The sequence below is a fragment of the Dermatophagoides farinae genome, chromosome 3, assembly GCF_024713945.1.
Source record: "Dermatophagoides farinae isolate YC_2012a chromosome 3, ASM2471394v1, whole genome shotgun sequence".
Classification (NCBI taxonomy): Eukaryota; Metazoa; Arthropoda; class Arachnida; order Sarcoptiformes; family Pyroglyphidae; genus Dermatophagoides; species Dermatophagoides farinae.
Window position 1 is genome coordinate 5,313,178 of NC_134679.1, and position 21,631 is coordinate 5,334,808.

A 21,631-nucleotide genomic window follows, 5' to 3' on the forward strand; every position below is an offset into this window, starting at 1 on the left:
AAAACACGTCAGTGAGAAAATCGATTCACAATTCGATTTGCCAATTTTATATTAATTAACATTGATTGGTTATTAATATATTATCCAACAGCAGAAAAAAAACAACTATAGTTCATTTTATCCAGTGAGATATGATTGGCATTATTCTATTGAACGAATGGACAGAGACAACGACAGCAGCAGCAGCAGCAGCAACAGCAGCAACAACAACTACAACGACAGCGGATATCGAATTTGATATTTCATTCTGGACCATTGATCAATTCATATGGGCGTTCATAATCTATTGTCTATTTGGTGTATATGTTTGGTATAATCAAGAATCGATATTAAAAATTTGTCGCTGTCGTCATCGTCAACAAAAACAACCAATGATAAAGATACAAACAATTGATAATGATGATGGGATGATGAACAAAGTGGACGATCATCATCATCAAGATTGACCAAAATGAATGATGATGATGATTTTGTGCAATAATAAAATTATATATTTTTATTATATAATTGAACTGAATGAATTTGTCGATGAAAATCATATAAAAATGATTTATGAGAATAAATTGGTCTTTTTCCTATTATCAATCAATCAATCAATCAATGATTAATAAATTCATCTGTATATATGATTTATATCGTGAATCGTCGAAAAAAATTGTTTGAAATACCACCACCAATCATCATCATCATTGAGAAAGGATTACAATGCCATCTTTCAATAACCAGTTGAATTCGAATTTTTTTTTGCTCAATAGTTTTCTATTCTATTCGATAGGTGGCATTACTTGGATAATGTGTGTGTGTTTGCCTGAATGAATCAATCAATATTTAGAATTTAACGAATTTTTATATAGAAATAAATAAAAAAAAATTAGATCAATCAACAAAAATGATGAGAAATAACAACAACAACAACGAAAAAAAACGGAAAAAAAGATTTCTAACAAAAGGTCAAAGGTTGGTAATTTTATTTTTTTTTCTGATACTACCAAACTGAACATTCATTACAAACATTTAGATAATAAGCCCAATAGACAATATTCAATATGGTAAATGAAAGTGGAAATATCCAACGTGAAATATGATCGACCGTATAGGCACGACGATGTTTTGATTGTAATAAAAATTGATTGATTGATTGATCAAGATTGAACTGTAGATCATTACGGCTACCGAATGTTGTTTTACGGCTATGAAAAATTTTTTCCTGTTTTGGGCTAGAATCATCACTTGTACTGCCTACACGAAATCCGGAACCATATAAACAGAATGGTTTTTGAATCGATCGTTGAATTTTTGGTTTCGTCGTTATATTATTATCATAATTGAAAATTGATCCAATTCTATGTCGTAAGTTTGATACTGTCGATCCATTCGTTTTAATGTCGTCACTGTATTCGAATCGTGCATTGGCATCAGCAGCAGCAGCAGCAGCAGTAACATCATCGTCGCCATCGTCATCATTATCATCATTGAAATCATTGACTTGGCTAGCCAAATCTAACCTTGTTAGACTAAGTGAACGGACGGAACAAGACGGTGGATGGTTATGATGAGAATGATGATGAGCATTATGATGATGATAAAAATGGGCATTCAGTTGTTGTTGTTGTTGTTGTTGATAGCGTTGATTGAGCATTTCTTTAGTTGTTCCTGATCGTGACCGTTGTATTATTTTCGATTCAGTTTGTTGCCGTTCATTAGATCGTGATCGATTCCTTGTTGTTGTAGTCAAATTAGGATTGGCAGTATTCGGTTCACATGACCAATTTAAACCAAAACCACCATTAAGCAATTCATCGGCCATTAAAATGTTGACCAAGGCATATTCCATAAGTGATGCAAACACAAATACCGTACATGATGACATGAATATATCAATAGCTTTGATATATGAAACCGGTGGTAATGATTTCTGTGATTGTGCATGTTGTGTTGATAATGTTAGCAATGATGTTACACATAATGTAACACGAGCAGGCACGGCTTCCGGTTTGATCCAAAACGATATCCATGACATTATTACAATCAAACATGTTGGTATATATGTATGAAATATATAATAACCTGTGAAATATGTGAAAAAAGCAAAAAAAAAAAAATTGATGAAATCGAAATTTATTTATTTTTTGCTAACAAAATATTGAAAAAAAAAATTTCCAATCAATTTCAATTAAAGTCAAATGATAAAAAGCTATATAAAGTTTTTTCTTTGTAGTTCACATCTATAATATATGACGTGTGTGATTGAAAAAAAAACAAAGTAAAAAAAAAAGAAAGAAAAAATTGTCGACCACTTTATTATTTAGAACCATTTGGGACTTGTTGTTGTTGTTGTTGTTGTATCCCTTCAACGTGTGTGTGCGTGTTAGCTGAATCCATTACATACACACACACACAAAAAAAAACAGGAAAATAGAATCAATGGATAAGTGAAAACATGAAATCTATAACAACAACAACAACAACAGAACTTGTCCATTGTTTTGAGTTTTCTTCATTTTCTTGTCTATCATGTTATCACCATCATGATGATGATCATCATTGTAATTTTTCTCTCTTAACAAGACAACATATACATCCATAAAAATAATTCAATCATAAATGATGATTATGGTCATCACACAATTAAAAGTACAAAAAAAACAAGATGAACGAGAATAAAAAAAAACATTGAGAAAAAAAAGAATCTCAGTAATAACAAAATGGGGGGAACCAAAACCACTAAATGTGCCAAGTTTTTTTTTGTTCTGGTTGTCAAAAGCAAAAGCAAAAACAAAATACATGAATGAAAATAATATAAATGATGATTTCAATGTCGTTATTAATGAGCCAATAGTAGTAGTATAGTTTAGTTTGAGCAAACGAAAGTTTTTATAATTTATCACTTTTATTATTATATCATTATATATCATCTTAATGTACTTTATTGTTTGTATTATATATATGAAGATAAGTTTTCAAATTCAGAAGATTCATTCCATCATGTGAACTCATGTATACAATGGATACAAGATTAATAAAAATTCTCTATTGAAAAGTTTTCAGCCATTGTATGATGATTTTGTTTCACACATACACATACACAATACTCATTCATCTTTACATTGATAAATTAATGTAAATCATCATCTAATTGTTTGTATTTCCGATTAAAAATATAACGATTATAGCGTTTTCTCTTTGGTTTTTGTTTTACTCGATAACATTGGCAAGATTGAATGATGATGGTGATCACAAACTTTTTTTGTTTGTTTGTTTGTTTGTTTGCCCCTGATTATAATAATAATTATTTATAACCAAAAAGAATATGTTGACCAAAGAGAAAAAAAATTGAAGCAAAAAAAAAAAACTATTAAAACATTTAGCAACAGATTTTATTACTTACCAAGTCGACGTTTAATTGTGAATATAACTTGAACACAGGCAAATGTTCCTATTTTGGGATTTGTACAAATACAAACAAAAAATAAAATAAAAATGAAATAAAGTAGATAGCAGAAAAAAAAGGAAAACAAACCAGATGAATAATCGGTGGTACAATAATCAATATCTTTACTGATCAGATCATGTTGTGGCAATTCAATATGTTCTTCAACAACTAATGGATCGGATTCTTCCCAATCGAATACTAGATCATTGGTCGTATAAGATACTGATGATGGTGATGATGCAAAAGTGAAATGAAATAGATGAAAAAAATTGTCATCATAAAAATCCAATGAATAAATCATTCCATAATAATTCACTTACAGGATTCAATTTTCATCGTACAATTCTGTGTATCATGTGGATAGGTCTGAAATTTCATTGCACATGAAAGTAGTAATGTTAATCTATATAAAAAGTGAAAAAAAGAAATAATGAAAATAATGATAATAATACAAAAAAAATCAAGAAAATGAATGACCTAAATCCTCCCAAAAAAAAATTGAAAACGGAAATGGCTCAAATTGAATTTACATTTTCTATTTCACACACACACACACACACCTACACATAGATAAAATTCCTAGGAGTACAGGAATTTCTATACATCTTTTTCCTTTGAATTCTGCCAATGAAAATATTTTTGATTTCAATTTTTCAATTATTTCCCGATAAGCCATATCCATAATACACGATGGATTTATTCACGTCATTTTCTTTGTATCTTTTTTTTCCACAGTAAAGGAAAAAAAAGTTTTCGATTTTTTCCATCAACCTGAATTTAAAAAATTACAAAATTAAATTTTTAAAATGCTGATAACAAGCATACCCACACACACACACATATGAACAGGAACAATGGTGTTCCATAAAAAAAAGATTCATAGCCTTAATTCGTTTCCATGGAATGAAATGACAAATCATTATATCTCGTCATCAAGAATAACAACAACAACAACAACAAAAAACTGATGAATAATGAAATTAAACAAAAAATTATCTGCACAGATTTTTTTTTGTTGAAATGAAATCCAACATGATGATTCATGTATGGGTGCTTGTATGATGAGTGACAGTTATATGGGATAGAATTTTGTGTTGTTTTTTTTTAATATTTCTGTGAATAAAAAAAAACTTGAAAATAATTATTAAAAAAAAGAGAAATCAAGATCAGAAAATAATAATAAGCCTGCATGACAGACACACACGAATTTGGAAATTTTTGCTCATTTTTTTTTTTTTTTTTTTTTGGACACACAAACATACGGAAAACTAGACAGGCTATAAATGGAACTAACTGAGAAAGAATGAAATGTTTTCTTCGGTTTTTTTTTTGTTATTATTAAACATTTTTCTTTTCTCTTTTTTTGAAATTCCAAGAACAAAAAAAAATGATGATGATGATGATGATTTGAACAAGTTATTTGTAATAGTTAATTATAAGAAAAAAAAATTCTTTTGTTTTCCATTTGGAATCGGCTTGACATTTTTTTTTTTTTAGTTTTTCTCTCATTGTCATCAAAGGTCTTTTATTTATCATTTAAACACTCGCACACACACACACACAGGGAAACTTTTTCTCTGGTCTAGCATGGAACAAAAAGTTTAAATTTTTTTTTCTTTTAACCAGTTTCAGGAATCATTTTCCATACAAAAAAAACAAACAAACAAACAAACAGACAAACAAAATGAATGAATGAATGACGACAATTTTTTTTCTTTGACTTCATTCATTTACAGGCACGAGTAGTAGTTATTCTAATTTCTGATTGTTATTCTGGTTGGTTGAACCATAGAGAAAACATTTAAACTCAAACAAACATGAAACAAGCAAAAAAAGGAAACAAACACCAAAAAAAAAAAAAAAAATTGCTTATCAGACTATATTCAACTTTGATATTCTTTTTTTTTCATGAATAAACGAACTAACGAAAAAAAATGACCTAGATTCTAATTAAAATTTTTTTTATTCATTTTTTTTCTCATTGTTTTCAATTGACTCATAATCTCTCTGTACATAATAATAATAATTGAATAATTTGCCACTTACTTGACCATGTATAAGATAGTGTTATCAGAATAAAGCCTTTTTTGTTTGTAGTAGTGTTTTTTTTTGTTGTTGTTTTCCAAAAATTTTAGCCATAATTCCATAGAATTTATGGATTAAGAATTACCGAACGAAAAAAAAAATGAAAATAAAATTAGTATTAGAAAATTTGTAATCAGTCATTTGTGTGTGTGTGTGTGTGTGTGTGTAAATGGAAAAAAAGTTATTTTTTTCGTTTAGTTAGTTTGTTAATTAGTCAGCCAATTTCTGAATATTCATTAATCCTTTTTTACGAAGAATTCAATGAATGAATGAATGAATGGATGAATGTTGTAAGCTTGTTGTTTCTTTTTTTTCTCCCCATTACCACTTGAGGATTTTCAAATTCTCAATAATTTATAACATTACCAAATATAATGATTTGGAATAGTCATCTCTTGGAAGGTCACTTCTTTGGCGTTCTAGTTTTTTTTTATGTTGGAATTTAATGAAACAGAAAAAAAATTCATTTTGTTGAAAATTTTTCTTATGATTATTAGAATTTTTTTATTTATTTATTACCTTGAAAAATGAATCTGGTCTCCAGATTTTATCAATAAATGTTAATGGCAATAAACGATATGGACCACGTGGATCATTACTGGCATTAACATTGAATTCAATATCATCTGGTATGACCAGACGATTGTCTTTCCATGATTGTGACATGAATATATCGGCAACATATGTCTACAAATGATGATGAGTTATCATTGAATTATTTGACAAAAAAAATCAATAATTCATTATTTACCATTGAACCTTCATCGATTGAATCCAAACCGAGTACCCAGACATGAAAACGAACTTTTGTTGGTTTTCCTATCAGAAACAACAACAAAAAAATCAATAACGACAATTGAATCATTTCAAATTGTCATCATCTTGTTCATCGCTGTAAAAAGATATAAACCATACCATTCTGTTTTGGTGGCATCAGTTTATCATAACCTTGAGGCAAAAAAGAATCCACATCGAATATATTGTTCATTCGTTGTGATATTGGTGATTTAGCTCTCATGATTAAACCCTCCAAGGATTGATGATTGTTTTCTTGTTTGTGGCCATTATTATTGGATTGCATAATTGTTGTTTGTTTTTTCTTTCTTAATTTTGCCGTTACGGGAATCGTTGTTGATGAAAATCCGGATGTCATAGTTGGAGGGGTTGAAGTAGTCGTTGTAGTTATCGATAATGAAGGTAGTAATGTCAACGATGCTAGAGGCAATATTCCTTTTGTTGTTGTTGTTGTTGTCTCCTGACCATTTGATATTGATTGACGCATATGATGCCTATGATGGTGTAATTGTGGCTGATGCGGTTGTAGTTGTTGTTGCCGTGATAATTGCTCTTTGATCACATTTTTTATTAACATTTCTGGGCTTAAATTATTAGCATCAATGAATCTAAATGGCCAAGTTTAGAAAATTTGTGAAAAACAAATAAATTATCATCAAGAAAAACAAAACAAAACAAAAAAATGCCCAAAAATCAACAACAGCAATGAGTAACACAAACCTAAAAAATGTTAACATGATAATGATGATTATAATGAAAATGAAATGCCAACATGAAATGAAGATTAGTGATCGATATTTGTGGCTTTTATTTTTATTGTAAATAATCAGATGAGGCTGCTGCTGCTGTTTTTGCCTTTTAACTTTATTATTATTGTTGGCAACAATATGAGCCATATTTTGTTGTTGTTGTTGCTGTTGTTGTTGTGATGATGATGATGAAAAACCATTAGGAATGGCAAAAATTTAATGTCGTTGGCTATTGTTGTGGTGGTGAATATAGTTGAGATATCAATCATTCATTTGATTTTTAATGATTTTTTTCCAGTTTGTTGATCAATTTCGATAATTTCTTGTTGAAATGAATGATTTTTTTTCCTATTCTGCAGATTCTGATCAATGTGTAGGTGGTGAAATCAGGTAAATGGAAAAAAATAGCAACCGAATCATCACAACCAACGAAAAAAAGTGTCCAAAAATTGTTATGAATCTATCTGTTTTTTTGATATACAGGAAAAAAAATGGAATAGAATCGATGTGAATTTTCTTAGAATAAAATGAAATGAATATGAAAATGAAATAAAAATAAACATAGAATAATGGAATTTTTTTTCGCTCCAAAGAGTTTATCATCATCCACATCATCATCACTTGATTATTTTCATTTTTTTCGGTACACACACACACACACTGAGTGTTTAGAGAAAAATGAAAACAAATCTTTTTCTCATTTTCAAAAAAAAAATTCGTTTCAATTTTTCATTTGACAAATTGTCCGTTGGCCATTTTTTCGTAAGTAAAATAGTTTATCATCATCATCATCATAATCATCTACTTACTTACTCACTCAAACACACACACACACTGTCAATTACATCTGGATAGTGGCCTCTACAAAAATGATTCTCTTATTTTTCACAAAAAAAAACATTCATCATCAAAATAAGTGAATCGTAGCAAACAAACAAACAAATAAACAAAAAAAATTTCATTCCGCAACGACAAATCCGAAAAAAATAAAAAAAAATCATTAAGTTTTCATAATGAAAGATTGTAAGCGAATTACATTCTGGTTGGTTAAAATGAATGAATTATATATGAAAAAAAAACAAAAATTCTAAAGAAGAACTTGTTTTTTTTTGTTTTCAAGAAAAAATAAGGAAAAAAAATTTAGAAAAGATAACCACACACACACACACAAACCAGTAAACAAAACCAACAAAAAAAACAAAAAACAAAAAATCATTATGAATTAATGAATTTCATGGATAATGAATTGATTGGTAAAAAAAAAATTACATGACAAAAAAAAATAAAAAAATATATTCGATCCAATATCCGAATTACATTGTAAATTTACTTTTAGCCTTTGGGTAACAATCGTTATGATTACTTTTGGTTTTGATTTGTTTGCTGTGTTGGACATTTTTTTTTTTTTTTGGCGAGATTTGTCCTTGATACCACCACTGGGAATGAAAAAAAAAAATAAAATTAGATAACGATCTTTTACGGTGATAGTAGTGGACACCCAACATTCAATCATCAATGTATTCTACTCCCTTTTGGGTGGATATGTTGTTTTTTTTACATTTTGTTGAAACCAAAAAAAAAAAAAAAAAATGACAGGGAAAGAGTGAAAAATGAAGAAATGAAATTGGATAAAAGTTTGGCTGGCACGTAAGAGTAATTTTTTTTTTTCACAACCACCACCATCAGAAAAAATTCTAGGCCATACGTTACCACAATATGGTGATGATCAAACTTTATTTTATCTGCTCCTTTTTTGAAAGAAAAAAAAAGTGGAATTCTAATTAATGGATAAAAAGAGTGTCGTAAATATGTCGACTAAATTATGTCTTTGAATGAAAAAAAAGTGATGCAACAAATTCTGGATAAAATCAAGATCAGACACAAAATAAGAATCGAACCTGAACGACAACAATAACAACAACAACAACGGATGATGATATTACGGTTGTGTTTGATAAAAAGAAAAATTTCATTTCGATTCATTTTTCTCATCCATTCAGATGATTTTTATTCATAATTTTTTTTTGTTTCTGTTTTTTTTTTTTTTTTGGGTTTTTTTATTCATTCCAAAATTCTATATTCCAAATGACGTTTTCTTTCTTTTTTTTACTTGAAAATATTGCAAACACTCACAATATCATCGACAACAGTATCGTGAATTTATATGGATAATGTTTTTTTTTTGCTTCCAAAGAATCTTCTTGAAAAAAAAACAAAATTACGGATTTAGTAAGTTAAAGTATGAAAATGTGTATTCATGCGAAAAACATGTATTTGTTGTTTGTTTGTTTTTTTTGATGATTCAAGCAAATTATCTGATATGAACATAATTGATTGTTTTTTTTTTTCTCTCTCTCTCTCTCTCTCTAAAAAGAATCTATAGGTAGGTAAAATAGAAAACATTCGATTTCATTTCGTTGAAATATTTTGAAACATATAATGGAACTTTCTTTATAATAATAATAAAAAAAATGAAAAATATCCAATTTTCAAGAGAAAATCAAATCAAATCAAAATTTTAAATTGTGAAAAATATAAAAGTTCTGGAGAAAAACAAACAAAGATTACACACGACAACAACAACAACAAAAAGAAGAAATGAGATTCGAAATGAAAATTTGGGTATACAAAGTATCGGAATTTTTTTTCCAGAATTCATCATCATTAACCACCCAATTCAAGTCGATTTAAGTGTGGTTCAATATTCAAAAAAAAAATTACACTGATAATTGAAAAAAGGGGAAAACAATAAAATATAAAAAAAATTTTGATTCAAAATCAATTCATTTATATGAATGAAATTATCCACACACCAATAAAACTGGATCATTTTCCGCATTTTTTTTTCTGGATCAAATTTGAACTTGAATTTCTATGGAAAAAAAATATGTGATTGGCCTATGATTATAAAATGATCGATCGATCGATCGATATTGATATTTGTTTTTGTTGTTGTTGTTGTTTTTATTCAATTTTTTTTATATTCAATACTGTATAACAATAAAATGGATCGATCAATAATCGAGGGACAAAAAATAAATAAATAAATAAAAATCAAATCTGAAATCACTGCTACTACTACTATTTTGGATCGATTTTTTATTGACCTTGAAATATTTTTCTTAGAAATGATGGCTACATTCAAAACATTGATTGTTTTTTCACCAAAAAAAAAAAAAAAAAAAAAAAAAACATTAAAAAGATTATTAAATGTTTGAAATATTTGAAAAACTGAATTTTTCCAATCAAAAACAGACCATCAACATCAAACAATAGAGTCTGGTAATTTGTATTGTGTTTAATATATATAAAAAAAACTTACCAAAAAAAAACATGACCAAAAAACAATTTAAAAAAAAAGATGATGGAGTTACTTCAAATTCATTGATAAAAATATCAATTTTTCAACTTTTTATTTTCATCAATGTAGCCACTTATCATAAAGGTGATTGAGTGGAAAAAATGAAGATGTTTTTTTTTGTGTGTGGAGAATTTCTTCGAAAGAAAAAAAAATGATAGATAAGACGCGCTTGAGTGCGTCAAAAAGAAAAAACAAAACAAAACAAAAAAAATTCTGTAGTTTGTTTTGTTTTGTTTTGTTTATCATCATATGACCATATGAAAATTTTTCAATAGACTGGAAGAGAAAAACAAAAATTGAATCGATTTGAATCGATCCAAAAACAACGACGACCAAGACGACGAAAGACGAAATTCACTTTCAATATCATTTATGTGCAGTGCAAATTCAAATATTCAATATATTGATGATCATCATTGAAAATTGATGGCATACACACACACACAAGCAAAAAAAAATTTCATTTCATTTTTTATCATCATCACCAATAAACAAGAAAATGAAACCGAAAAGAAAAAAAGTTTAAATAGATTTATTTTAATGTTTAAAATGTTGTTTTTTTTGTTCGATCTTGTTTTGTTTGTTTGTTTGTTTGTTTTGATTGCTGATGCACGATCAAAAAAAAAACCGAAAACAAAAACAAAACTTTAATTCAATTTAATTCATTCGATTTCATCCATGAATCAACCGCTTTTACACAAAAAAAAACGATGACAACACACACACACTCACACAATGGACAATCACATTGTGTGTTTTGTAATCAAGAAAAATTTGTAAGTCAATTCCAAACGATCGATCGATATTTTTTTTTCTTATTGAATCTTTGATTTTTTTTTGTATTCTGGTGGTGATTAGCTTTAAGCGTTTATTATTATTATTATTATTCGTTGTTTTTTATTTGTAGCTGATAAATGGAATAGATAGATATATAAAACGCCCTCAAAATGAATGAATGGATTGGAGAATCAAAATCAAAATCAAAAAAAAAAAATTTATTGCAGAAAAGTTTTGTTAAAACGAGATTGAAAAAAAGTACTGTTGTTGTTCAATTACTAAATGCATTCATTCATGTATAACATACAAATCGATTCATTTAACATTGGAATGGGGTGAACCATAAGGCAAACAAACAAACAAAAAAAAAAAAAAAACAGAATCGAACCGAACCGAACAGATCTTGCCGAATTCTCGTAAATTTTTTTTTCTTCTTATTTGGATTTGTATTTTTATTATTATTATTTTCTTGTGAAATGTGAAAACTTTTTTTTTTTGCTCTTCCTTCATATTTTTTTTTCTCCTAATAAATTTATTCGAATATTCTGTAATGGTGAATGGACGAATGGTTTAATTCTTTATTCGATATATTGAAACTTTCAATACCTAATTCTATTTTAATGCGTGGAAAAAATAAATAAATAAATAAACATTCTTTTTTTTTGCACAATCATTTGGAAATCAATTGACAAAATAAAACAAAATTATCAATAATCTACATATACTACTGTACGAACAAAAAAAAAGAACCGATAGAAAATAATGAATGAATGAATGAATGAATTCAACAACTGTGTGTGTGCATTTGATTAACAAATTTCTTTTTTTTTCCATCATATATATGTAACATATTGAACCATAGTTGAAAAAAATTTATGAGAATTTTTTTTTGTCTCTTCTGTCCCAATTCCAAAGAATTCTTTGAATTTTTACTTTTATTTTTCATAACAACAATATATCTAATGTATGGAGGGAAAAAAAAGAAAATTCAAATTCAAATTTTTTTTTTTCATTTATTCAATTCTTTTCTTTTCTTTCTTTTTGTTGTTGTTGTTGTTGTTGAACAGAATAAATCGCTTGATTAAATTATCATTTTGTTCAATGATGATGAAATTCTTTGCATACATGAATATTTTTGAATACAATCAAAAAAAAAAAAAAAAAAAATGACAATCATCACTATATATGTGATTATGATGCTGATTGGTTACATGATTACAATCATCAGAAACAATCGTGATGACTTTGGGCTAAAAAAAAATTTGTACAATTTGAATTTCAAACAATTTTTTGGACCGCATGACCAAAATTTTCTATAAGCCTTTACATACATTTTTGCGCCTAGACATAATCTTTATTATTATTATCATCATCATCATCATAAGAGGATAGAGAAAAATTGATGACACACACACACACATGATTTAAGTGTCGTGCATTCATTTGTAAAAAAAAGGTCAAAATAAAATGAAACTTCCAAAGTATTTCTATATTGTAAAATTTGCAACTTTGCACATCTGATATAATCACCAGAAGGCATAATCATCATCATCATCAAAATAATAAGCATCAAGAATTGAAAAAATAAATCAACAACCAATACTACACTGATAATTTGTATGTAGACCTAAATTTGACCAAAAAAGAAAAAATAAAATCTCAATGAAAAATCAATAGAGAAAACAAACAAGAAAAAATCCATAAACACTGAAAATCAATTAGCAAATCATTATGGTTTGAGCACGTTTTTCTAACTCATCAAAGAAGAAGAAGTAGAAAAAAAATCAACATAACATGATTATCATTGTAACAAGAAAGAAAAAAAAAACAAATATTGCACAAAACAAAAAGGTCACGAATATTCTCTATATCGATTTATGGTGAATCAAAATTCCCAATGGTTCATGGATTGTTTAGCTATTATTAATAATGTAGAAATCAAATAAAAATTCTAGTATCAAAATAATGAATCGATTCAAACTTTTATTCTCTCCATCTCTCACATACACACTAACTATCGATATCAAGTTAATCTTGTTGTATTCACTATACACGAAACATATTGAATTTGAGTGAGTGAGTGAGTGAGTGAGAGAGAGAGAGAGAGAGAGAGAGAAAAAGATGGAGAGAATTGAGCTTTCCATTAGCGATGAGAAAAAGAAAGAAAAGAACTGGACACAGTGACAATCAAAATGTGCATGTTTCAGTTTTTTTTTCTACTTTCTCATGTTTTTGTTTAACGTTTCTGTTGATTTTAATTCCCATCAATTTGATATTTTCAAAATCAATGAAATTGGATATAAGGTATTAGTAGTATCATTATTTCAAACCAAAATACACAAATATATTCTGTTTGTCTGGAAAATTTGTCTAGAATTCGATTTTTCACAAATAATGAAGATAACAATAAAAAAATAAAAATTACAAATTGAGCAACAGGAAAGAAATTTACACCAGAAATTAAAAAAAAATCCATGTCAACCAAATGGACCGTGTAGAGTGTGTGTGTGTGTGTGTGTGTGTTTATGGTGCACACAAGAATCAGAATGGAAGAATATCCCATTTGTAATTTGTGTGGTGTATGCGTGCAAAAAAAATGTAATTTTCACCATTTTCAAAACCATTATACTAATTAATAATAAGTTAAATAAATCTATGTCATCATTCTGTGGACAGTTTTTTTTGTTTGACAATTTTTCATTAGTTAAAATTGAAACAAACAAACAAAAATTCAATTGAATTGTCATCAATCATCATCATAATGTGCCTTCATATGGAATCCAAGAATTTCAAGATTCAAAAATCAATTTCCATGAAATTTATCTAGATTCTAGAATATCATTTTGGTCATATAGTCCTGCAATAGAATGATGAAAGTTATACAGAATTTTTTGTTTTTGTTTTTTTTCCCATTAAATACAGACATCATTCATAATGAGAGATTCTCTATGGAAAAGCATCTGGGAAAAAGAAAACAAAAAATTTTCATTATAATGATCATTAAATAATGATAATAACTCGTAAATTACTATTATTCCAATTAATTTTTGTTTACTTTCGCACCATTTCACCATTCTTCATTGCAACCTCAACAATATCAACGAACAAACAAACAAACAAACAAACGACGACGACGATGATGACAACAAAGAGCAATGAAAAATTGAATTTTATATGACTAGTTGAAAAAGAAAAAGAAGTTGAAGAGAAAAAACAAACAAAACCCTCTCAAGAATAGAAATGTCTGGTATATAAAAAAAAATATTCTGCAAAATGGGATGGTAGGAATGTTTGGCCAAAAAAAAATTTTCTCTTTTTTAGCCATAAAACAATGAAAAGAAAAATTCACATTTTTTTAATAATTCCACAACTTTGCACACACACACTGATAATGATTAGAATGGGAGGAAAAGAGAATCTGGTAAATTCATGGTCAAGATATGGGCGGTAACTTTAAATAAGAGAATATTCTGTGGGCCGTTAAATAATTTTAATCGACAAAAAAAAATTTAATAATTTTAGTATTTACATGTTTTTTGGAATTTTTTTCAGTCCATTTGTTTTTTCAACACACATACACACATAAACAGAATAAAAAAATGAGTCTGTTCATTTAATATTTTCGCAATTATAATTAATTCTGTGCACCAAATACAATGTAATTTTGGAAAAAAAAAATTTTTCTCTCAAATTCTTCACTTTCTTATCGTACTATTCAGTTATTTAGATTTTTTTTTCTTTATTTTTTTCTGTGCATTGGAGAATTAAGGAATTATTATAAGGAACTTGAAATGGAAAGGGATAGTTTAGGGGACGATTTAGTAGCCCAATTTTTTTTTCATTCATTCATTCATTCATTTTGTTTTCAATTCTTTTCTTTATATGCATACGTCATTCACACACACACACACACATGCTAGTATAGTTCCATTATCACATTATCTTAATGGGTGTTGTCATTCTTGGTCGATTTGATCATCATCATAGTCGTTGTCCATAGATTCGAATTTCAATTTCTCATTAAACAGTCTTCTGAATGAATGAGAAAAAATGGGGTTTATGATGAATATTTTGCGATTTTTTTTCTCGCCCTATATGCCAAGATCAGTAGTCAAAAAATTTAATTTTGAAAATTTTTTTTGCACATGAAGAAACTGAATAAAAAAAACCATTGAAACGGAAATAGAACAACAACAAAAAACGAAGAAAAAAACGCAAACGATGACGACAACCAAAAAAAAAAAAGAAAAGAAAATGCACAAGAATATTCTATTAGATTTATACAACAACAACAACAACAAAAAATATGACCATAAACACATCAAAGATTAATGTTGATCACAAGTCCATTTGGTCATTCATAGCAATATATAATTGTTTAATGATGATAAAGAGAGTGATGATGATGATGGTACCATTTTAGTTCAATAACAATTTGGTCATATTTTGATTATATTTATTACATATCCAATAATGGTGAAAATAATATCCGAATCGAGTATATAATTCATTTTTACTATTTTTTTTTTTTTTTTTTGCAAACAATTCGACATCCATGTCTCTCTCTCTCTCTCATTTCGTTTTGCTTATTATATATGTGTCGTTGATTCATTGTAAATCGTTTGTCTTTATATGTGTAAGTGGATGTCCAATATCTCTATATCTCTATATATATATTTATATGTGGTTGTCTATGATAAATGTCATATCAATATTTATGAAATTGCCATTTTTCTCGTTTTTCGTTTTTGGAACGTGTATGGATCAATGTGTCAAGAGTCTGTGTGTGAATTTGGGTTGAATCAAATTTGGGTAATAATAATAATAATAATAACATAAATAACAAAACAGAAAATAACATCCGGAACATTCGTTCTTTTTTTTTGTTTGTGTGTCACATGTGAAATATTCTCTTTTATGACAATTCATATGATTAAGATAGTTAGAAAGAAAGAAAAAAAAGAGATAGATAATGAATTGTGTGTGATCCGATTGCAATCGGTTGATGATTTTCTCTTCATCTTCTAGTTTTTCTTCTTCTTTTTTTTTCTTCTTCATTTTCCGGTCTCATTGATCGATATAGTGTTTGAAAATAATATTGGACAATGAAAAGATCAAGAGTGAAAGAATGAAAAACGGAAACCATATTGAAATTGTTGGACAACAGCAGAAAAAAAAACGAACAGCTGCCAAACATTTCAAGAGAAGATGGAACCCAAATCCCATAAACAATATATATATATGTTACAGTGATGATGATGTTGTTGTTTATAAACACAACAACAACAAAATCATCAAGTTTCTGGTGCAAACCTTTCAATATTATTGAATATATGATACTCATCAATTTAAACATACATAAATAGCTCGAAAAATCAAAAAAAAAAAATGGACGAATGTGATGATAATTTTGTCGTTTTTCACAATAATCACGAAACAAGGCAACCGAAACGAAATAATTTTTGCATGCAATAAATGGCCGGATGTTTTTGTGAAGAAAAAAAATTCTTTTTTTTCATTCAACAACAACAAGAATCTGGGAAAAAAAACGATTTCATATGATCATCTTATTCATTGAACGGTTAAATGCCATCAAGTAATTTGAATACTAAAGTAGAAAAAAAATAAAAGTTAAAATCTAAGTATGCAAACATCTAAACACACAGACAGACAGACAGACAATAAACTTGTGTTTATCTGGAAAATTGTTAAACCAGAGAATTTTGTTCATCTACTTGAAGTATTAGAGAAAAAAAAATCTGCCATAAATGGGCTAATTCCATCAATGATTATTCATTTTCGTATCATCATCATAATACGGGGTTTCCATTCAAATCACATTTCATATTCTTGATTCTTGATGGCAGATTCGTATTGAAAAAAAACCCAAAAAAATGAATATTATGGTAATGGCAAATTTTTTTCAATGAATAAAACGCACACACACACACGGTAAATATGGAATTTTGAATTCCAAAGATGAAGATGATCATCATCATGATGAAAAATCCATTATGGAGTCTGGACAAAACCAAAAAAGGAAAAAAAATAAAGAAATTCCACAACGATATAGAATATCGTGGAATTTTTTCCATTGTGAATATTTTTTTTCACTTTCTAACTTTGAAAACTTTGCGAAACAAGAGGAAAAAGACATTCATTCACAAAAAGAAAATAAACAGGTTGTTTTGGGATTATTTTTGTTGTTGTTGTTGTTGTTGTTAAGCCAAGAATTAAACAGCAACGAAAACATTTTTTACATTCACATTCGCTAAATGGTCGTTTGTTTTCGTTTGTTCATTTTGGATAGAAGAGAAAAAATGGTGTGTTTATGAAAAAAAATGAATAATTTGCATATGAGAAAAAAAATTTTTTTACTTACCACCACCATCTTGACATTTTTTCTAGTGTGGTTGTTTTTTATTTCGGTTAAAAGTTGAATGATTGAAATTTATGGAATAAAAATCTTGTGCGTGCGTGTGTGTGTATTGATGGATTGGAAAATGAAAAATGAAAAACAAAACTGCAAATAAAATAAAGAATATTGATTAATGTTTGAAGGTAAAAATTTAAATAAAGAATGAAAAAGTTGTTTCTTTACTTGTCTTTTCAGTTCATAGTCTTTTATGGGGGAAAAAAATTCTTGAGATTGAAGATCAAGAATTGAAAATGGCAAAAAAAAAATAAAATAAAATAACAGAACAAAAGATATTCATATTCATAAATAATGGGGAAACACAGAACAAAACAAAATCAAGAAACCGTGATAATTTTGTTGTAACAAAAACAATGATGAATCGGATCGTTGAATTTTGGATTTTCTTACTTTTCTTGGTTGCTTGATTCTTTTCGAAAAATCGAATGTTGGTTCTTTATTCGCTGATCAAATATATGGATGTGTGTGCGTCTATGTTCAGGTTGAGCGTAGCAAATCCAATATCAGCATCATCAAATAATGTGTGGTTTTTGCAGCATTAAAATGAAATCTCTCAGGATTTTTTTTTTTCTTTGACGAGTTAGAAATAGAGTGAGTATAATATAGAATTGAAAGGCAAAAAAGTCAAGATAACAAAAAAAAAGAAAGAATCTTTGATGAATAATTGAAAATACGTAGAATGTGTAGAATTTCAAAGTTTCAAAATTGAACAAAGAGCGATTTTTTTTCTCATGTTATCATCGAGAGAACATCCTAAATACGAAAATTTCGACAAAAACAAATGAATCCATCACGCTAGAGAATATTTTTTTTTCTTTTGGAACGTTTTGTTGTAAAGTCTGAACAAAGTCCAATGATTCAAAAAGAAAAAATTGTGTGTGTGTGAATATGGTGAGGTGAGATCAGATGATATTTTTATAATACAACCATATACAGTGTGTGTGTGTGTGTGTAAGAGAAAAATATCCAATGATTCTTCATATAATTGGATGATGGAACAGAGAAAAAAAAATAGAGAATTCGTTGTTCCATGAGCGCGCGCTGAATGTGAAAAAAAAATTCTGTTTGTTTTTCCCATCATTCTCCATTCTATCTCAATCAAGTGGCGCACAATCATTGTGAATTGATAATATTGTGTGTGTGCGTTTTGTAACATTAATATTCTGTATGATGATCTTATTCGTTTTATTATGAAATTCTGTATATGGATGATTAGATGGGAAAATGGGTATTTCTTTTTATCATTTTCAAATTGTTCGTTGTTGTTGTTTTTTATCGAATCTATTCCAATGAAAATTGAAAATCGAAACGATAATGAAAATCATTAGCAACAATAACAACAACAACAACAAAAATGATATCCGATTCCTGTCAAATTGAATTGGTGAAGAAATGTGTAACAAACACACGCACATACACATTGCACAACTTAATCATTCATTATTTTTTTTCCTAGGTTCAAGCCACATATTATAACGCCCATCAAATCAACAAATTCTGGTCTAATTTATTAGAAAAAAAAACAACAACAACAACAAATACCGGAACTTTTCGGATTCTCACAATCCCTTGGGTAGCGGTGATGGTGACCGATGAAATTATCCATTATTCCAACGAAACATTCTATAAACAAACAAACAAACAAAAAAATTCATTTATCATGGTGAGAAAAAAAAATTATTGAAAATTGAAAAACAACCAAATTTTTAATCCACCACATTAGTTGGAAAAAATTTAAAATTTTCAAGTTTTTTTTTCACATCTTCACCACCACCGCCCATGAAATTATCGTTTCAGCAGCTTTTTTTCCGCAATGATGATGATAATGGTCATGATAAAAATAATTGATCATTATGAAACTATGAAAACAAACAGAAAAAAACCAATGTTCATTACTGTAAAAGAGATGAGGAATGCCATCATTGTTGATGTCTTGTTTGAAATTCTCTGTCTCACTGATTTTAACGTTTTACAATTGTCTACCATCATTATAATCATGATGATGATGATGATGATAATGATGATGATGGCTTTTTTAGCGCTAGAATTATTTAATTGCCTAAATGTTTTCATTGCGGAACTCTCATCATCATCATCAAATGAACTATGATAATGATAATGAGAAAAAAAACCATGGCATTGATAATGATGATTGTGATGAGATGATGGAGATAAATAGTCAGTCATTTTCAATAATACATTTCTACATCACCACATTATCTTATTTATTTATTTAATATTTCATCAATTGTCATCAACAAACATAATATTTTGTTCCAAAATAGTTGGATGATGATAATGGTGGTGGTGGTAGTGGTGATAGTCGTTCAATAAATTCGAAAATTGAAATTTTTATTTTTATTTTTATTCATCCCATTTCGTGTTAGGTTGGATTTGTCATTTTCTCGATTCTGAACTGGTCGTGTTAGGTTGGATTTGTTATTTTCTTGATTTTGTACTGATCGTGTTAGGTCGGATTTGTTTTTAGAATCTTGATGATTACCTCAATCAACAATAAATGAGCCTAATATTACCTATGAATGCCAATGGTGTTATTATAGACACAATTTGTTTGTGTCTGTATGTCATATGACAGAAAAGAGCAATTTCAGAAACCAATTTCAATCTTAAAGAAGAAAATGCACAACTATTAATAGATATTTGACTAAATTATTAATCAATAAATGAGAAATTATTGAAATTATTGAAAAAAAACTTCATGTTACTAATCTAAAATTATTATTGAACCATTATGGTATATTTTTAAAGAAAATCAAACGATTATATTCAAAAAAAGACAGAAAAAACATAATAAATAAATGTAAATGTAAAATATTCTAACCCTCTAAATACCCTGGAGAAATATTATACGAAAAAAATGAAAATCTTATTTTCATGTATATAACCAGTTTAAACTTATTATATGATATAAGGATAAGGATAACTGTAAATCTTATCACAAAATTGATTATGGACTATATGAACGATTATATCAATGACATCATCAATTTACATATATGAGCATACAGGATACGTTAAATGGATTTTATATAGCAAAAAATATATATTGTCAAATCAAATCAAAAATTGCAGTCTGTTTCCATTTACTTTTTTTTTGCTGTGTAACAAGTGGTGTTGGGTGTTTCTGCATAACAAACAAACTTAAAAAAAAACGATCGATCAACAAATCAAACTTGAAATGAAATAATGCCTCGAATAAAACAAAGTCCGAAAAAATCTGAAAATATTCATTTCACTATTAACGTTGAAATATCGCGAAATAAATCGAGAAAAAATAAAAAGAAAATTAAATCGTCAAATAAAACATGTAAAAAATATGTAAAAGTGAAAAACCAAAATGATAAGCAATCAATTTCATCAAAAGCATCATCATCGATACTAAAACGAAAACGTTATCGACCAGGTACCGTTGCTCTACGTGAAATACGTCAATATCAACAATTTGGACAATTATTGATACCGAAAATGTCCTTTCAACGACTAGTACATAATATAACAAAGAGAATGTATGCTAATCATAATTATCGTATGCAAGAATCAGCCATTATGGCATTACATGAAGCATCAGAAAGTTATCTAACAGGTTTATTTGAAGATACAAATCTTTTGGCCCATCATGCTAATCGTGTAACAATAATGACAAAAGATATGCGCCTTGCTCTTCGAATCCGTGGAGATCGATTGAAATAGAGAATTTTTTTTTCGTAAATTACGTGTTATTACGCCCTTTCATTGTTTTGAAAATTATTTTGAAAATAAAGAAAAAAAATTATTTTTCCCACTGCTCATCAATTTGATTGTTACCGAGGTAACAGGTATTTTGGATTTTTTTTCCATTTATCATTGATAGTTGATAATTTCTTTTTTTTTTGCCATTATTTGCAACCACTAAAATGATCATGAATCGATTATCGATAAAAAAATAAGAATTGGAATTTTTCATTATCCACTAATGAATGAAATGATGATGAAGC

The 21,631-nt window shown here is 27.9% G+C and overlaps 2 protein-coding genes across 6 annotated transcripts; one reads left to right on the forward strand and one right to left on the reverse strand.

The window, feature by feature from the left end:
- Positions 1 to 965: 965 nt before the first annotated feature.
- Positions 966 to 20,040, reverse strand: LOC124494893 (uncharacterized). Of its 5 annotated transcripts, XM_075729226.1 has the most exons (14): positions 18,027 to 18,643; positions 17,583 to 17,723; positions 8,566 to 8,810; positions 8,393 to 8,498; positions 7,034 to 7,526; positions 6,434 to 6,921; positions 6,270 to 6,337; positions 6,038 to 6,205; positions 5,885 to 5,937; positions 5,480 to 5,515; positions 3,754 to 3,836; positions 3,521 to 3,655; positions 3,389 to 3,436; positions 966 to 2,067 (listed from the first exon to the last, which is right to left on the reverse strand). In XM_075729226.1, the coding sequence occupies exons 5-14, from the start codon at positions 7,207 to 7,209 to the stop codon at positions 986 to 988; spliced, it is 2,337 nt and encodes a 778-aa protein (XP_075585341.1). In that variant the 5' UTR covers positions 7,210 to 7,526; positions 8,393 to 8,498; positions 8,566 to 8,810; positions 17,583 to 17,723; positions 18,027 to 18,643; the 3' UTR covers positions 966 to 985. The 5 variants fall into 5 exon arrangements, with proteins under 5 accessions (XP_075585341.1, XP_075585340.1, XP_046914129.2 ...); XM_075729225.1 differs by having other exon boundaries at positions 8,380 to 8,810; XM_047058173.2 differs by lacking the exons at positions 8,393 to 8,498; positions 8,566 to 8,810 and having other exon boundaries at positions 18,027 to 20,040.
- A 680-nt stretch (positions 20,041 to 20,720) lies between these two features.
- Positions 20,721 to 21,434, forward strand: LOC124494501 (histone H3). The gene has a single exon (XM_047057678.2). The coding sequence runs from the start codon at positions 20,844 to 20,846 to the stop codon at positions 21,345 to 21,347; it is 504 nt and encodes a 167-aa protein (XP_046913634.2). The 5' UTR covers positions 20,721 to 20,843; the 3' UTR covers positions 21,348 to 21,434.
- Positions 21,435 to 21,631: the final 197 nt, after the last annotated feature.

Excerpts from the sequence above, each read along its gene's own strand:
- LOC124494893 (XM_047058173.2), bottom strand. The coding sequence starts at position 7,209 with ATGGCTCATATTGTTGCCAACAATAATAATAAAGTTAAAAGGCAAAAA. Across the intron at positions 6,922-7,033 it reads ATCATGTTAACATTTTTTAG|ATTCATTGATGCTAATAATT; the intron begins GTTTGTGTTACT and ends TTGGCCATTTAG. Across the intron at positions 3,837-5,479 it reads ACTATCTTATACATGGTCAA|ATTAACATTACTACTTTCAT; the intron begins GTAAGTGGCAAA and ends CTTTTTATATAG.
- LOC124494501 (XM_047057678.2), top strand. The coding sequence starts at position 20,844 with ATGCCTCGAATAAAACAAAGTCCGAAAAAATCTGAAAATATTCATTTC.